Source organism: Peromyscus eremicus, chromosome 19 (genome assembly GCF_949786415.1).
Source record: "Peromyscus eremicus chromosome 19, PerEre_H2_v1, whole genome shotgun sequence".
NCBI lineage: Eukaryota > Metazoa > Chordata > Mammalia > Rodentia > Cricetidae > Peromyscus > Peromyscus eremicus.
The window spans coordinates 14,850,320-14,869,846 of NC_081435.1; the positions used below are offsets into that span (position 1 = coordinate 14,850,320).

General features: G+C 38.5%; 1 protein-coding gene across 4 annotated transcripts in view; it reads left to right on the top strand.

Moving 5' to 3' along the window:
* Kiaa1328 (KIAA1328 ortholog) overlaps positions 1–19,527 on the top strand; it is a 266,377-nt gene that overhangs the window by 33,622 nt on the left and 213,228 nt on the right. For all 4 annotated transcript variants that reach the window (XM_059246831.1, XM_059246830.1, XM_059246833.1 and 1 more), the window contains one exon: positions 11,955–12,070. In XM_059246831.1, the coding sequence (XP_059102814.1) occupies positions 11,955–12,070 (116 nt within the window). The remainder of the gene's footprint in view (positions 1–11,954; positions 12,071–19,527) is intronic.

A 19,527-nucleotide genomic window follows, 5' to 3' on the forward strand; every position in this document is an offset into this window, starting at 1 on the left:
AGAACTGATGTAGGGTCTTCTGAAAAAGCAGTAAGCACTCTATGGTGAACCCTCCATCCAACTCTTTGCTTTTCATAGATGGTCTCGTGTGGCTCAGACTGGCCTGAACTTCACTATATAGCTGAGAGTGGCCGAAAACTACTGATCTTTCTGTCAACTGTTGGTATTATGGTACAGGGCTTGTCTTTTTATTAGCAGATTTTTTAAGGATCTGCTTAAATATCACAACAGCTATGAATAAATACAATTTTATTTTCTTTTCATAATGTGTATCTTGGTACTTTTTTAAACTAATTTTTGATGACTTCATATAGGAATACTGTATTTTCATGATTTCCATTCCTACAATGTCTCCTGTGTCCCCCATTAGCTCTCAGATTCCTGACCTCGTCTTTATTAATGTTACGCACACACATGCACACACACACACACACACACACACACACACACACACATACATATATATGGGCATATATAGTGTTGATTGTATGTATATTTGTTTAAGACTGGCCACTTGGGATCAGATAACCTATTAGGGGCGTCTCCTTGGAGAACACTAATTCTCTCTCTCTCTCTCTCACCACCCACTAATTGCCTGTAGCTCATCATCTAGGGCTGGGGCCTTGTGAAATTTACCCCATCCATGTTAGCATGACAACTGGTGGTGTTATTGTTCAGGTCTTGTTAGGCAGCCATTTTGTGGAGATTTCATGGGTGCAGCTTCACTATTATATCTAGAAGACAAAATCTTGCTCCAGATGTCCTGGTCCTCTGGCTCCCACAGTCTTCCCCTTCCTCTTCCACCATGCTCCTCCCTGAATCCTGTGTGTAGGGATTGTGTTGTAGAAGTATCAGTTGCAGTTGAGCACCCCACAGTAAGCTGTTCTCTCCTTCTGTAATGGTCTCTATCTGGTATAAAAAGAAGCTTCTTTAATGATGGGTAAGAGCCATACTTTATCTGTGAGTGTAAGGATAAATATTTAGAATGCAGTAGGGAGTTATTCTGATTTATGAAAGTGGCAGTAATAGATTCTCCTCTAGGGTCCATGACCTTCCTTGCTGGCCACAGGTAGTTGGCTGGATTTATTGTCCTAGATATCAATTCCCTACCATTGAGCTGGTCTGAAGTCCAATGAGATGTCTGTTGGTTACTCCAATAATAAAGTACCACTACTACATCTTTGGGGATACCTTATTATAGTGGTCACTGTTGTGTTTGTAGGCTTTACATCTGGGTAGGACTGTTGATTGATTTTCTCCCTTGGCAGCTTGCATATTACCAGATATGCTAGCTAATCCTTAGGGAAGAGGCTTCCAGGTCAATTCCAGCTGAATTCCTCCAAGTCCTATGTTTAAAATGTGTGGTGTCTGCAGCAATTGTTAAGTTCTTGGAGACAACCAAGTAGAAGAGTGATAGCCTATATTTTTTGGAGAGTTTCTTGGACACCCCTGATGAACAACTCAAAATGAGATTTCCACTTTTTGCCTCAGGGTTCTTGTTAGATAGTTTGTGGTTCTTGGGGAGCATTATCATCCTAGTTGTTGTAAATTAATTTAAATTAATGTGTATGTGTGTGCATGTAGTAGATGTGTATTTGTAATTAATCATAACTTAATGTTTCCCTGTGTTTTTTTCAAGTAACTATAATGTTATGTATCCTTTTGCCCTCACCTCTGTATTGCCCTCCTCCCCTCCCCAGTTAAAATGCCCCACCCCATTCTTTTCATTATCGCCCTACACAGCTCCTATGTCCTACTGTCCTCTCTAGGGCTCCATTTCTCCCCCTCCTGTGGTCTCTTTACACTCCCCTGGTTTCTGCATTTAGTCCATCTAAAGATTTGGATCTGGGGTCCACAAAGAAAGAAGAACATATGCTGCATTTGTTTTTCTTGGTCTGGGTTACCTTACCAATATAGTATTTCCTAGTTCCATCCATTTACCTGCGAATTTCATGATTTTATTTTTCTTTACACCTGAATACTATTGTGAAGGTGTACCACATTTTCATTATCCAGTCATCATTTGCAGGACATTTAGGTTGTTTCTGTTTCCTAGCTATTGTGAATAGAGTAGCAATAAACATGGCTGAGCAAGTATCTGTGGAGTAAGATGTGAAGTCCTTTGTTAAATCTACTTTTGACATTTTTGAGAATTCTCTGATTTCCATAATTGCTGTGTCAGTTTGTAGTCCTACCAACAGGTTTGAGAGTTCCCCTTTCCCTACATTTCATCAGCATTTGTTGATCCTAGAAACTCTGACTGGGATAATATGAAATCTCAAAGTAGTTTTAATTTGCATTTACTTAATTGCTAAGGGTGTTGAACACTTTGAAATCAATAGTCCTTAGTCATTTTAATAACTTCTTTTGAGAACTCTGTGTTCAGATTCATTGTCCAATTTTCAGTTGTGTTATTTGTATTCTTGAGTATTTCTTTGAGTTCTTTGTATATTTTGGAAATTAACTCTCTATCAGATATATAGCTGGCAAAGATTCTCTCATACTTTCTGTGCTTGTTCATTCTTATTATTTACTTTGCTAGATAGAAAGAAGCTTTTTAGTTTTGTAAGGCCCTGTCTGTTGTTGATTTTAATTCCTGAGAAAATGGAGTCCTGTTCAGAAAGTCACTTCCTGCACCTATATCTTATAGGTGCTTTCTGTGTTTTCTTCCAGCAGTTTCAACAATTCAGATTTCATATTGGGATCTTTGGTCCATTTGAAGTTTATTTTTATGCAGGGTGATGTAGTGTGAAGTTTCTCCAGTCCTGCCAAGCTCCTGCAGTCCTGTGGCCACTTATAAAATAATCGCTCAGAAGCTTACATTAATTAAAACTGCTTCACCATTAGCTCAGGCTTACCACTGACTAGCTCTTACACTAAAACTCAGCCCATTTCTGTTAATCTATATGTCATCACGTGTTCCACTGACTAGCTCTTACACTAAAACTCAGCCCATTTCTGTTAATCTATATGTCATCACGTGTTCCATGGCTTCACCTGTGTGCTGTTAAATGCTGCTCCCTAGACGGTGAGCTGGTGTCTCCTGACTCAGCCTTCCTCTTCCCATAATTCTCCTTGTCTGCTTATCCCACATGTACTTCCTACCTGGCTACTGGCCAATCAGTGTTTTATTAAACCAGTGTACAAAAGCGTTATTCCATAGCAGGGTGATAAGATATGGGTCTGATTTCATTCTTAGTACTGTGACTGAAAATCAATCAGTTGAAATCAACTTTTATTCAAAAATTAGTTTTGATTTTGAATTAAAAAAAAGAGACTTTTCCTGAACTCCCAGTTTTGTTTGATTAATCTATAGGTTTATCACACCATCTTTGTTAGTGTAGTTTCCAGTGAGTTTTTAAATTGAGAGGAATATACATGCGCTCTGGGGATCTAAAATAAGGTCCACAAGCTTGTGAATGAAATGCTTTAACACCAAACCATTTCTCCAGACCCACTCTTGTGTTACAGCATTTCACATGCTTTCATTTATTTCAGTCTTAATTTCTTTCAGTAGTGTTTTGCAGTTGTCAGGTATTAAGGCTTATACTCCTTACGTTGATTTTACCTGATTATATTTTATTCCCACAACTAAATTGTAAGTGGAGTTATTTTCTTAATTGTATTTCGAGTTGTTCACTGCTAGGATATAAACATACAGCTGGCTTTTGCAATTTTCTGTGGGAGCCTGTATTTTCTACAGTCTCCTTTATTATAGTATTTTTTAGTGAATTTTATAATTTTTCTCCCATCCCTGTGTAGCTTCCAACATCAAATGAGAGTCGGTGATATAGTCACAGATAATTTCTTAGTTTTCTATATGAAGTTGTGTAATACGAAGTAGACATGGGTTCGTTTCTTCCATTAGAATCTGGATACAAGTCTCTCTACTGCTTGATTGCCTTGGCTGTCAGCTAATACTGTGCTGAATTCGTGGTTCCTGAACATAACAGAATTCCTTCAGTTTTTCACCATTAAGTATAGTGTTTTTATGGGTTTTCAATAGATGATCTTTGTTTTCTCTCATTTTTAATTTTCTTAATATTTTTAATACTTTCATTTTTATATACATTTCAGTTTATTTTTTTTCCATTTCATGCACATCGGTGTTTTGCCTGCATGTATCTCTGTGTAAGGGTGTTGGAGCCTCTGGAACTGGAGCTACTGAGAGTTGTGAGCTGTCACGTTGGTACTGAGAATTGAACCTGGGTCCTCTGGAAGAACAGCCAGTGCTCTTAACTGCTGAGGCATCTCTCCAGCCCCATTTTTTAATTTTAAAATTAAAATACACTTAGAAATATATCACCTTCTCCTTCCCTTTCCACCCTCAACCTCTCCTATGTACTGCCCTTGCCCTGTCTCAAGTTCATGGCTTTTTTCCTTAAATTATTATTTTACATATTAGTTTTTCCTTCAGTATATAAATGTTTACCTGCTGAATACATATACTGTTACTTGTGTGTATATGTTTCAGGGCTGACCATTTGGTATTGATAATTAATTGGGGGCCTCTCTCCTTGGAAAGGCTATTTCTCCCATTCTCAGCACTCCTTAGTTCTTTATTTTTTTTTTTTATTTTTTTTATTTTTTTTGGTTTTTCGAGACAGGGTTTCTCTGTGTAGTTTTGGTTCCTGTCCTGGATCTCGCTCTGTAGACCAGGCTGGCCTCGAACTCACAGAGATCCGCCTAGCTCTGCCTGCTGAGTGGTGGGATTAAAGGCATTCGCCACCATCGCCCAGGTCCTTTGTTCTTATTTAAGGATGGGGTTCTTTGGCATTTCCCCTTTCCATGTTAGTGTGTCTATTGGTATCATCTGGTTTTTTCCCTATTTATTGAAAGTTTTTCTAATCATTAAGTTCTTTTAGATTTTTTTCAAATGCTTTTTATGTACCTACTATACTTAATCATATACTTTTTTGTCTATGGTTCTACTTAATGTGTGGTACATTACATCACTTCAGTTTTAAATGTTGAACTGACTTGCATTCCTAATATAAATCCAAGCTGGTCATGACATACAATTATTTTTTTATATACCTGGATTCTGTTTGCTAGTGTCTTGCTAAGGATTTTTGAATCTATATTCATAAGAAATATGTATCTGTAGTTCTTAGAATCTTTGCAAACATTGTTTCATCTGTGATTTCTAAAGTACTATATTCTTTTAGACAGTACATTTTAAATATCTGCACAATGTTAAAAGTTATCAAAAGGAAATTAGACTCTTTCACTGGAATATATTTTAATTTTGAAATCCATTAATTTTTCTTTTAGCCATGCTGCTGTTTGTTTGCAAACCATGCATCCCTTTCTCTCGGGAAGTATACTATGAAGCTGTTCTTGCTCTAAAGGGATAAATGATAGAATTATATAATAATCTCAAAAATAGAAACTGGAAATAGAAGGACAGTAACTCTGCCTAACTCTGAAGTTAAACACAGAGTTGCATATGCAGTTATACAATATCATTCTGCTTGAATGTGAGCTGGTGTGTTTAGGGGTCTACAGGTCTTTCCAATTCTTTTTTTCTTTTACTTTTAAGATTATTATATAAATAAATCATATCTCCCTGCCTTTTCCTTTCTTCAAACCCTGTGATATATCCCTCCTTGTTGTCTTTCAAATTCATGGACTCTTTTTTTTTTTTTTTTGCTGTTGTTACATGCATATGTGTGTGTGTGTATACATACATATATATATATATATATATATATATATATATATATTCCTGCTCAGTCTGTATACTGTTACTTGTATGTATGTTTTCAGGGCTGACCATTTGTTATTGAATAACCAGTTGGTGTTCTCTTGCCTGGGGAAGACTATTTCTCCCACTCTCAGCGTTCCTTAGTTGCCTTTAGTTCTTTGTGCAGGACTGAGACCTCACAGTCATTACCATGTCTACTTTGGTGTGTCTGTTGCTGGTGTCTCTGGTTCAGTTTAAGTGTGGTCAGTCATGTTTGATGAGACTTCATGAGTCTATCCTCAAACATTGCTTGGAGGCACAGTCTCATGTTAGACGTACAATCCTGTGGCACTTCTCCTCTTTCTACTCCTTAGTCCACAATGTTCCTTGAGGTTTAGGTGTGGGAAGGTTTTGTAGATGTATCCATTGGGACTGGGCTCCATAACTCTGCATTTTGATTGGCTGTGATTTTCTATAATGGTCTTTATATGTTACAAAGAGAAGTTTCATTGATAAGGGGTAAGAACTATATTTATTTGTGTGTATAAGGGCAAATAATTAGAGTTTACTTAGGGATTGTGCTGGTTTATTAAAATGGTGATTGTGGGTTCTCTCTCCTCTAAGATCCATGACTTCACTAGGGTAGTTGGCTAGATTTCCAGTGCCAGGCATGATTTCTTTCTTGGTGAGTGAGTCTTAAGTTCAAGTAGAGAGCTACTGGCTATAGCCAAAATACATTTTCCACTGCTATATTCTTAGGGTTATCATGGCATGATGCTTGTTGATGTGGTTCATAGGCATCGTAGCTGAGTAGGGCTGTTTTTTGCTTCCTTCTTTTGGAAGCTTGGCAACTTCTAGTTCCGTGAAAGCTAGTCCTCAGGTAGGAGGCTTTCAGGTCAGTTCCAGCTCAGAGGCCTCCAAGCCCTGATGTCTTCAGCAATAGGGACTTAACTTCCGCCTCTGGGGGTGGGGGGCAGCCAAGGACAATAGCAATGGCCTGTATTTTGAAGGAGTCTCTTGAACAACCATGACCAGCTACTCAAAAGGGAGATTCTCATTCCTTGTGTTAGGGTTTTTGTTGGGTAGTCTCGGCTCTTAAAGGGAACATTGTCAGCCTAGATGAGAAAACTTATTAAAACTATACATGTATATTTATACACAGACTTACATATATTATAGGGTTTTTTGTTTTCTTGGTAAACAGTTAATAGTGTGATTTCTTCTGACCTTTTTCAGACGTCCTTACTGCTCTTTTACCCTTCTTATTTCTTCTGTATTTATCTATCTCATTCTTCTCTAATTAGGGACCCCCACATCCATTTCCCTAATCAGATAACTTGTACACTGCTATTCTTTTATTATTCCCTCTCTACATCACCCTGGCCATGTCACCTTTTTATTGTACTAGTTTCTGCAGTTAAGCCAGGATATGTACTCACATATAAGATTTAGAGCTAGGAGCTTCAGATGTGAGAGAACATGTGATATTTTGAAGTCTGGATGACCTCACTCAATATAACTCTTCCAAGTTCCGCCCATTTACCTGTAGAGTTCATGATTGCATTTTTCTTTACAGCTCAATATTATTCCATTGTGTCTTTGTAACACTTTTTCATTATCCATTCTTCAGTTAAGGACATTTAGATTGTTTCCTTTTCCTAGCTCTTGTGACTAGGGCAGCAATGAACATGACTGCACAAGTATCATGGAATATGATGTCAAGTGCTTTGGGTATATGCCAAGGAGTGGTATATTCATGTCATAGGCAGATATATTTTCAGCTTTGATAATTTTCCACACTGATCTCCATACTGGCTCTATCAGTTGGTGTTTCCACCGACAGTGAGTGAGGGTTCCCGTTTCCCTGCAGCTCTCCCAGCATTTGTTGTCAGGTGTTCATTGATCTTTGCCATTCTGACTTTAAGTTGCTAGTAGGAGATGGCTCCCATTTTTTTTTTTTTTTAAGTAGGCACTTAGTGCTTTGAACTTGCCTCATAACTTCCTTCATGTGTTCCAAAGGTTTGAGTTTGTTGTGTTTTCGTTTTCATTCATTCCTAAAATGTTTTTAATTTCCTTCTTAATTTCTGTCTTGACACATTTTCAACGCAGCAGTGAGTTATTCAGTTTTCATGAATTCGTATACTTTCTATTGTTGTTGGTATCCAGCTTTTAATCCATGATAGTTATTCAGTTTTCTTATATGTGTTGAGACTCACTTTGTGTCCAAGTGTATGGTCAATTTTGGAGAAAGTTCCATGAATTGCAGAGAAGGTATATTATTTTGTGTTTGGGCGAAATGTTCTGTAAATATCTGTAGGGCCCATTTGGTTTATAACATCAGTTAACTCCAGCGTTTCCCTGTTTATTTTTTGTCTGGATGACCTACCTGTCCATTGATGCGAGTGGGTTACTGAAGTTACCAACTATCATGCTGTGAGGGTCAATATGTGATTTTAGCTGTAGTAGTTTTTCTTTTATGAACGTGTGTGTCCTTTTGTTTGGTGTATAAATGTTTAGAATTGCAGTATTCTGTTGGTGGATATTTCCATAGATGAGTATGTAGTGTCTTTCCCGATCTCTTCTGAATAGTTTTAGCTTGAAGTCTATTTTGTCAGATATTAAAATGGCTACCCCTGCTTGCTTCCTGGTCCATTTGCTTGAATATATTTTTCTATCCTGTCACTCTGAGTTGATGTATGTCCTTGATGGTAAGGTGTGTTTTTTGGATGAAGGAAAAGGATAGGTCCTGTTTTTGAATCTAGTATTTTATTGGGGGAATTGAGACCCTTAATGTTGAGAATTATGAGGAGTCTTTGTTGATTTCCATTATTTTGTTGTATTGTGTGTGTTTTTTTTCCTCTTGATTTGATTGTCTTATATTATTTGTTTCTTGTATTTTCTTGGGTGTGGAAGTTTTCAGGTGGAAGTTTTCCTTTTAGTGCCTTCTATAGTGCTGGATTTGTATATACACATTGCTTAAATATATACATAAGGGTTAAATTTGGTTTTATCATGGAATGTCCTTTTCCATCTATTATGATTGAAAGTTTTGCTGGGTATAGTAGTCTGGGCTGGCATCTGTGGTCTCTTAGAGTTTGTAGAACATCTGTCCAGGCCCATCTGGCTTTTAGAGTCTCCATTGAGAAGTCAGGTGTTATTCTAATAGGTCTGGTTTTATAAATTACTTGGTTTTTCCTCTTGTGCTTTTAATGTTCTGTCTTTGTATGTTTAGTGTTTTGATTATTATGTGTTGTTGGGAATTTCTTTTCTGCTCCAGTCTATTTGGTGTTCTGTATACTTGTACATTGATAGACACCTCTTCCTTTAGGTTAGGGAAATTTTCTTCTATGATTTTGTTGAAAATATTTTTCTATACCTTTGAAATGGGTTTCCTCTTCTTCCTCTATTCCTATCATTTGTAGATTTAGTCTTTTTACAGTGTCCCAGATTTCTTGCATATTCTGTGCCTGGATTATTTTAGATTTAACATATTATTTGACTGAAGTATCCATTTGTTCTACTTTATCTTCCATGCTTGAAAGGCTCTTTTTATTGTCTTTCACTCTGTCATTGAGGCTTACCTCTAAGGTTTTTGTTTGACTTCCTAATTTTTCATTTTCAGTTAGTCTCGGCTTGGATTTTCTTTAGTGATTGTATTTCTATTTTCACGTCTTGAGCTGTTGCTTTCACAGACTTCATTATGGGATTTCTTTATATCTTCTTTATGGTTTGTGAACATATTCATAATTGCTGTCTTGAAGTCTTTGTCTTATATTTCAGCTATATTGAGTTTCTCTGGGCCTATTGTACTATACTTACTGGATTCTTTCTGCTAGAGGCATTGTCTTAGCTCTTGATGTTTGTCATTTTGCACTGGTGTCTAGACTTCTGGGGTTTGGATTCAGGTGTTTCTAGGTATTTGTCTTAATTACTAATGCTGTGATGAAACATCATGACCAAAGCAACTTGGGGAGGGTTTATCTAGCTAACACTTCCACATCATTATTCATCATCGAAGAAAGTCAGAACAGGAACTCAAACAGGGCAGGAGCTGATGCAGAAGCTATAGAGTAGTGATGCTTCTTGGCTTGCTTATCATGGCTTGCTCAGCCTACTTTCTTACAGAACCCCAAGACCACCAGTCCAAGGAAGGCATTGCTCACAATGGACTGAGCCCTCTGCCATCAATCACTAAATAAGAAAATGCCCTATATCTGAATCTTATGGAAGCATTTTTTCAATTGAGGTTCCCTCCTTTCAGATAAATCTAGCTTATGTCAAGTTGACATAATACTTGCCAGCATAGTGTTGATATATGTTCTGTCTTTGTTAGGTGGATATTCCTTTCTTTGGTTTCTGTTGCCCTCTCTTGATCTTAGGAAAGTGTGGTGGCTGGTAGAGAGTGCTCCTGCAGGTCAGTGGGTGGCAAAGAGGTATGGATGTGGGCTAGATGAAAAGGCTGAGAGTGGTTCACGAAGAACAAATGGAATCCTATCCACACCAAGATGTGGGGTCCTAGGGAGTTGGACGTGTGGTAGGAAAAGGGGCTTCTGTTAGTAGGTTGCAGCAAGGTAGAGAATAATCTGGAAAGACAGGGATGAGATGTCCAGGGTGATCCTGAGTCTGAACCTAGAGTTGGAGTTGAATGGAGTTGAGGTGACAGGAGGGAGGCTGCTAGCAGATTACTACTGGGCTGAGGATGAAAATGGAGAGATTGTAATGGAGAACATGAAGGATGGCATGAATACCTGCCTGGTGTAGTCACTGGTTTTCCCAGGTTAAAAGTGTTTCTGGGTATTGGGGACTGACATTAACGGATGAGGATGAATTAGAAGAGAAGACTTGAAGGGGTCCACAGGAAAAAGAAAAGCTGGGTCCACACCAATGTTCTTGGAGTCTCCAGGGAATGGAGATAGGTTGGAAGGACAGGCCTGTGCAAGCAGGCCATTACAGAGCTGGGGGTGAGACTGGAGAGATTGTAGTAGAGGACAGGAGGACAGTGAGAATCACCTACCCAACTCTAGGTCCAGTGTGGCCACCAAGGGTCCTAGATAGAGAGTACTTCTAGGTATTGGTGGCTGACACAAGGAATGGGAATGGGTTAGAATGGAGGGCCAAGAGGGTCCACAGGAAGGAGAAAGCTTGGTCTACCACAAGTTTTGGCACAGTCTCCAGGGAACAGAGGTAGTGTCTCAAGTCCATTCTTGTCAATATGATTTATTTAATTCTTAACCTTACCTTCCTTCTGTGAAGAGAAACCATGACCAAGGCAACTTTTGGAAAAGAAAACATTTAATTGGGGCTTGTTTGCAGTTTCAGAGGTTTAGTCCAGTATCATCATGGCAGAAGCATGGCAGCACACATGGCACCTGAGCAGTAGCTGAGAATTACATCCTGATTCACAGTCAGAGAGAGTGAGACCGAGATTCAGCCTGGTGTGGGCTTTTGAAACCTCACAATCCACCCCCAGTGACACACTTCCTCCAACAAGGCTACACCTACCCCAACAATGCCACACCTCCTAATTCTTCTCAAATAGTGCCATTTCCTGATGACTGAGCATTCAAATATATGAGCCTGTGGGAGCCATTCTTGTCCAGACTACCACAGAGGGCTTTTGATATTAAAACACATAATATTATCGTATAGAGAAATATAAAATATGCAATAATAATTAAAGTAAAATAGAAGACTTCAAGAGAAATCCATTCCTTCGGACACCACCATTAGTCCTGTCACTTAACTCTAAAGGTCTTTTCATGTGAAGTAAGAGGACAGTTTGTGGATGTTTGGAGGACATCCTCCGAAGAGTCCGTAAATGATGACCGTGGTAACGTTTTTTGCATAAGCCATTGTTTTCCTTCTAGGAATTAACAAACCCACACTGGACATGCACTCCTGCCAGAGTTTCTGTCCTCTTCATGGTGCCAGTCCAGGTGTTCCCTCCATTTAGATAATTGCTCTGTTGATGAACTTATGGCCTACTCTAAGTGACACAGAGGCTGAGATCTTCTGTTGTTCCTTTGTGGTCTGACACTGCTTCAATTAAAAATGTAGACCACGATTCTGTTTCCTTCTTGTATATATGTTTTAAAATGTGGAGCATAAATGTTGCAAAGTTGAAGACTTTTATGAGAGAGTAAATTAAAAACAGAACTCCCTTAGAATCCTGTGTCAGAAGTGTCGTTTGGGTGAGATGAAGCTGTAGGCATGTAGCTTTCTCCTGATTGACTTTTCATTTTCCTTCCTTTTTTGGTCTTTCTTTCAGAATCAGTGAAGAAAAGGAAGTGACAGAGGAGCGCCTGAAGACCGAGCAGGAGTCCTTTGAGAAGAAGATTCGGCAGTTGGAAGAACAGAATGAACTGATCATCAAAGAAAGGGAAGATATCCTTTTGAAAGTCTCTTTCATTTTATGTACAGCAAGTTCGACTCTTGTGGAAAGAAATTGTAAACTCCAGAGAAATAATTGTTCTAATTTATAACAGGGAATAAATCTGCATGTGCTGCCATTTCTAGGCAATCAGAAAGACACTTAGCAGCATGTGCCAGTGCTTCCTTTGTGCTTGATAAGGCCACCCAGCTGTTCTGCTGCTGTTATTACTCTGTGCAGCACAGATTTGTCAACCAAAACAGACAATAAGAAATTGGGGCATTACCACAAAATGTTGGGTCTTCATTAAATTCTGCCCCACTGCTATAGGGGAGGCTTAACTTCCTCATATTTAGATTTCTTCCTAGGTAAAGTTTAAGCAGTTCAAAGAAATCCTATTCTGTTGTGAACACTGGAATAAAAAAAATCTAGAAACCAGAACAACAGTTTATAGAATATATAGCTGTTGTTGTTGATAAATGCTTACACCATAGCATAATACCAACAAGCAATGTCATGAAGCAGAATGCATTGCAGTTTAAAGTTAGAGGTGTTTGGGTGCATGCACTGGTATAAGTGTGTGTGTGTGTGTGTGTGTGTGTGTGTGTGTGTGTGTGTGTGTATGTGTGTACCCAGATACATAGTGCATTGTTTGTATAAAAATAAACACTTTTTTTTTAAAGATTTGCTTTCTGTTTAAATTATATGTATGTGTGGGGCTTTGTGTGTGTGTGTGTGTGTGTGTGTGTGTGTGTGTGTGTGTGTGTGTGTGGAAACATGTGCCCATGCAGGCCAGAGAAAGGATCCCTGGAACTACAGTTACAGGTGGTTGTTAGTTACTCCATATTGGTGCTAAGTACCTTTGGAAGGGCAGTAAGCACTCTTAACCACTGAATCCTATCTCAAGCCCCAGTACAAACATATTTAAATTTAAAGGTTTTACTTAGAGGGATATGTGAATTAAAATAACCATACTTATGGGCTTTTCTCTTGGCCAAATAGAATTATATAATGACATAGATCAACGAGAGAAGCAGCTGTCCCTAAACAGAGTGATGGATCTGCCAGCAAAAGCAGTGTGTGAATGCTTGAAAGAACCATTGTCTTTATTGGCAGTATCATTACTAATTTGGTGGTTATTATTTCAAAGATTCTGCAAGTGACAGACATACTCCTATATTGACAATAATAATGCATTTGAAAATATTAGAGAACTCTAATTATAAAGATAAATTAAGTAGCTTGAAAAAATCACAAAACTATAACTATAAAAAATGAGTTCTGAACTTGTTTTCACATAGTGGAAGCATATGATAGAACATTAATACAGTTAGGATTTTTACATTTGATTTGTTGAGTAGAACATTAATAAAGCTTATTGACTCGACAATAGTAAAGTGTTTAGCTTTTTCCATTCTCTTTCTCTGTATGTGTTTCTCTCTCTGACTCTGTCTCTGTCTCTCTCTGCTTCTTTATGTATCTATCTCTGTCACTCTCTTTCTGTGACTCTTTCTTCGTCCCTCTCCAATTCTGTCTCTGTCTGTCTATCTGTCTGACTCTCCATCCCTCCATGGATAATCATCTTGGGCCCCTTTTGGCTTGTTTTGACTTCATTCTTCCAAGAATGTGAGCCCTCAGGGCAGAGACCATGTTCTGCTGCTTTTCTCTCCATGTTAGAGAAATGCTGTTTATGGAAAACTCATAACACACTTGGATAGCACTTTTCATAACTAGTGATTTAGAAATCCAGTGACATTTTCATTTAAGGGTCTGTTTTTCACCTAATAAGAACTGGAGAGAGATGACCTCTGGTACTGATTTGCGGGTTAAAAGTTATCAGTGTTGGCAGCTCTACAGTTCTAGCTCCTAATGGCTGCTCCAGTCCCAAGGAACACATAGGGCAGGAAGAAAAGGGACTGGAGGTCTTGGCAACTGTTACTCCTCTCCATTGAAAAATAAAATAAAAGAACTTTCTTAGGTGTCCTCCCATCTTTCACCTGATAGTCTTTTATGATATTATTGATATTATGCAGCTTTGCTGCCGCATGAAAGAGGCCGAGAAGGTTAAGTACACAGCTTGTCTGACTTGGATAGTATTGCAAGCAGTGAGGGAGAAGGAGACCGAAGTTAGCATCCAACTCTGCTAGCAAAAATAGGGGATATAGAGCTCACTTTTTCTATGGAAACAAAGAAAGAAAGAAGACAGAAAGATGTACAGTGTCCAGTGACATCAGGGTTAAGTTGAGGAAAGAAGGTAGGAGAGATCGGTATTAGAATATTTGAAAGGTTAGGCAGCCAGAGTAAGTCCTTGATCATATAGTGTTATACTTAGGAAAGTTATGTAGCTTTCCAGGAAGGTAGCACGTGATTTCAGTGGGCGATGACATTAGTACTCTGTGAAAAATGGTGTTTTCAATATTGAATCTATATAAACTCATCATGCCTATGAATGGTCTCTTCTGGAAAGCAAAGTATTAAGGTAGCCCAAGTCTTTTGGAGTGGCACAGTATTTAATGTTTCCTCCAGGACTTAGCTCAAGACTCAACACATTATTACACTAGCTTAAATCCAGAGTGATAGCAACTAAATCCAGCTGTGTCCCTTATGCCTTGTCTGTGGCTACTTTTGTGCTCTAACTTCCACAAGTAGTTGCAACCAAGACCCTGGGATTCGCTTAGCCTAAAATACTCATTATCTAACCCTCTATAGAGGAAGGGAAGGACATACATGGGGACATACACTTAGAGTTCTTTCATACACCGTAAGCAGGAAGTTGGTGTAAGCATTTATTTTGAATTGTGAATGAGGACTGAAGTAAATGCTGGGTATTAGCAACAATTAAAATGGATTAGTTGATGTAATCCCTTTAAGACATTTTAAATCACAAATGATAGGTCATGTTTATAGAAGTTTATTGTCCAAAAGGGAGAAAGAAATGATACAAACAATGATACTCAGGATTTTTGTTACAAGTATAATTGCACAGGTACAAATCTCTTTAACAGAATAAACCTGTCAGAGGTTAATACAGATGATTTTACAGTACATAAAACCCCATAAAACTTTGAAACATAAAATGAGCTTGTAATTTAAAACAATATAATTTTAACTACAGATACATTTACCTATCACACATGAATGGTTCGGACTCTTTCAGCTACATGAAGTCAGATAATCTCAGTTCATTTTAAAGTTCATTTCTGTGTGAGGTACTATACCAACAAATTGTAGTTTGGGGCACTTTTAAGGTATGTCATACCAAATCAGTTTTTTTTTTTTAAGGAATAATAGCTGATAAACTGTACAGACTAATTGCTTAGTGGAAAAGAAAGTTATTTTATATGTTTGCATAAGGATAGGGCATGCGATAGTTTTATATTTATATATATATATGTTATATATATAAAATTACTTTATTAAAACATAAAAATTATTGATAATTTTCAGTTTTTGAACAAAGAAATACTGTTCTTTAAGACCTTAGCAGTATAAATAAATATGCTATTTTTTTAAAAAATTTTTTATTTTTTTTGGTTTTTCGAGACAGGGTTTCTCTGTGTAGCTTTGCGCCTTTCCTGGATCTCGCTCTGTAGACCAGGCTGGCCTTGAACTCACAAAAGATCCGCCTGCCTCTTGCCTCCCGAGTGCTGAGATTAAAGGCGTGCGTCACCACTGCCTGGCAAATATGCTCTTTTTGATGCCACATGGTCTCTTGAACCTTGTGGAACTTTGCCTGCTTGAGAGTTTGTGAAAGAGAGAATCTGACTCTTAAAGAGAAATTTGACCAACAACACTAATTCTGAAACGTGTAGGCGTGGGAATATTGTAAGTTGCAATGGGTGTATTCATTAGAACTGTTCATTCATATTTGAACTTGTATTTCTAGAGAACGACTCAGGTTGATGGTACTAGTAACAGCTTGTAGAAGGAAAGTGAAGTTTGATATCTGGTAGCATCACTGTGAACTGAACTGTGAAGGAAAATGTCTGAAGCACAGTGCATGTTAGAGTAAAAACATTCTTGTTTTCATTGACTACATGAGAAGGTGACGGAATGATACTCTGTCACCATCCCCTACCCCGTGTGTGTGCTGCACACATGCACACGTGTATGTGGTGCATTTGTCCATGCAGATATGCTTATGTATGTGAAGGCAGCACAGGTGGAGGTCTGGTGTTTTAGTTAAGCCCTGTCCACCTTCATTTTTGACACAGAGTCTTTCACTTGATCTAGAGCTAGATTTGGCTAGACAAACTGGCCAGTGAGCTCAGGAATCTGCCTTTCTCCACTACCCGCCACTGGGATTATAGTGCATGCTGTTGACAAGCATGCTAGAGATCTGAACTCAGGTTGTAATGCCCGCTCAGTAAACACTTTACAGACTGAGCCATTTCCCCAGCACCTGTCCCTACCAATTATAAAACTGGAAATTGAATTCAGTACTGCAACAAATGTTGTACCACCCAGCCATATCTCCACCCTGAAAAGTTACTTCTTTTTTTCTTTTTGTATCTAATCCTCCTTTTGTATCTAGAATGCCTCCTTTGCAGACTTGTTGGAATTTGAAAGGTTCTGTGGTAGGCACTGAGAAAAGATGGCATTTCTCTTGTGAGCATGAGGGAGGGGATGATTATTCACTCTGCTTTCCATTCCTGTGCCCTCTTTCACTAGGCTATGGATGGTTTTTATTATATTATACAAGTGCTTGGTTGGCTTCTAAGCTTTGTGGAAGGGAGCTTAACTTGTGACTGTTGGTTGCTCACTGAAGGAAACCAAGAATTTTTTGTTGTTAATTTTTTTATTTGGGGAGAGTGTGTTTGTTGTTTGGGCTTCTTTTTGCATTGCTGGGTCAGAAACCAAGCCCTTCCCCTCTGGTTTTAAAACTTATTCTCTTAAAGTTTCAGACATGCATATAATTTATTTTGTTCATATTCATTTCCTCATTCCCTTCAATTTCCCCCATGCTGCCAGAATACGTCTTGCTTCCAACTTGATGCTCTGTGTGTGAGTATGTGTGTGTGGGGTACATTGAATCTGTTTAGTGCTGCCCATGTACACTTGGGTGTGTGGTCCTTCACGGAGACATAGACAACAGTGACCATCCCTTAAAGAAAAGTGCCTCTCGCTCCAGCAGTCTTCACTTGCCAATAACTTCAAAAGTGGGGCCTTGGGAGCTCCCCTCACTCCATGGTGGAGTCCTTCTCCTTCTGTGATGGAGTTTTAACTGGCTTATACAGGCTTTGTGAGGGTAACCACGGCTCCTGTTAGTTCATCTGCACAGCAGCCGTGTCCTGTCCAGGGAACAGCATTTCAGAGCATTCCTCTTTATCCGTATGCTCTTACACTTTCCCCACCCACTCTTCCACTATGATCCCTGAACCTTGAGTGTGGGAGTTAATGCATAGCTGAGAACTCACTGTCACTTATTTTTAGTTATTTGAACAGCTGTGAGCACTCACATCAAGTGGCTCACAACCACCTATAACTCCAGTTTCAGGGGATCTGACACCCTCTTCTGGCCTCCATGGGCCCTGCACATACATGCAAAGACACATATGCAGAGAAATAAACAAAATGAATCTTTAAAGAAAATTACTATAGGCACTGTGTTGCTTGAGACCATTTTGCTTGGTGCATGATGCTGTGTGAATCTGGTAGGTTTTGAGACATAATGTTATTGTATGCTGTCATAGAACATCATTATAAGTCCAAATTAACAGACAGAATAATTCTTTCCTTGGGAAACAATCCAACTTCAGGGGGAAAACTGGTTACTATTGTTCTCTAAACCATTCACTGTCTAGAAGTTTATTTATTGGGGCTAGGCATATAGCTCAGTGTCAGAGTGCTTGTCTAGTTTATACAAGCTCCTAGATTCAATCCCCAACACAAGTAGATAAATAAGATTATTTTCTCTTAAAAATATTTAGCTACTAATGCTAACTAAAGGCTGGGTGGAACTGATAGCAAATATTTGTAGAAAATAACATAATTCTATTAACTTAACTGTATTCTTCATTTCATATCAGTTGACCCCATTGGATAAGTTACTGTTTGATAGAAGGCTATCTATACACTTGGTTTTTCTGGAACTAATTCAGAAAATAATGAAAAGTACTCCTAGGTTACCCTGTTCATCTATGTATGCACTTTCCCTATGAAAGAGTTCTTGAGGCTGCCATATGGATAATAAATTCATTGCTTGGTAGCTGCACATTTAATCCCATCACAGAAATAAAAAAATTATAAGTAGCAAGTAGAGCTGCAGCGAAAATATTGAAACTGAGAAAAGAGGTGACAGGAAAACTTTTAAAAACACATAAAAACTGAGGATGACAACTTCTGGAACTCTGTCCGCCTGGATATCATGTACAGACTTTAGTATTAAAGGAAGCAATTATGTAACAGGGATCATGATGTTAGGCCTCAAGACAGCCCTGTGTTATCGTCTGTTCTTTTTAGCACTTCTGTCACTAAACCTCTTACATTTGCCCGTTCCCGTCATGAACACAACACTTTCTCACACTTTTTCTTCCTTGTGACAACTCAGTGAGTTAGGTAAGGCAGATTCTCCAGGTCTCCAGGAGAGATAACTGAAACAGCATGTTGCAGAGCCAGAAGTGAACTCTGGCCCTAAGTGGCCCTCTCTCCCAGTATGCTAACTTCTTTTACCACTGGTGAAGCACAGAGTAACCCGCTGCTGTATCAACTGCTTTCTATTGAAGCGTAACTTGATAAAAATGTATAATATATATCTACAGTGGTTTGGATCTGAAGTGTACATAAAGGAAGCCATGTTGTATGGATTCTTGTTTTAACTTCAGTCTTTTCTGTGCACTCTGTGACACATTCTGAGCCCATTGTCCTTTTCAGTGTCCCTCACTGCATTCCTGCAGGATTGTAGCTTTCTTGTGTCTGTTTCTACTGTCTAGCTGGTCATTGAGACGGTTCCATCACTGTTGCCAGATTAACCTTTCTTAAAAACTAGTTTTATTACATCACTTGCCTTTTAATACCATTCTGTAGCTTTATTTGGTTTAAAATATTAGTTTTTTTTTTCCAGTACTGGTGATCCAACCCAGAGCCTCTAATGCTGGACCACTGAGCTGTATCCCCCAGGCTCATTTTAAAAACAAGTTTAAAACATTATATAGCTAAGCTTTCCCATTCAGGCTTTACATTCAGCCTCTAATCCAGGCAGGCTTTGAACTTGCAATCTGCATGTCTCAGCCTGTTGATTATTTGGCCCAGCTTCAAATGGGTCCTGATTTTGACATTGAAGTGTGGGCATTACTAGTGTTAAATGACATGTCACCATCCCTTTGATGACCCCTTATGTGTTTCCTACAGAATACCTAGGAAAGAGTGTTTGATTTCCCCCTACTTACTACAGTTTTGTTCTATTTCTTTAGCATTGGTCCTTTGATCAGTTTTCTAGATATCTTGATAGTTTTTCCAGATATCTTTAAAA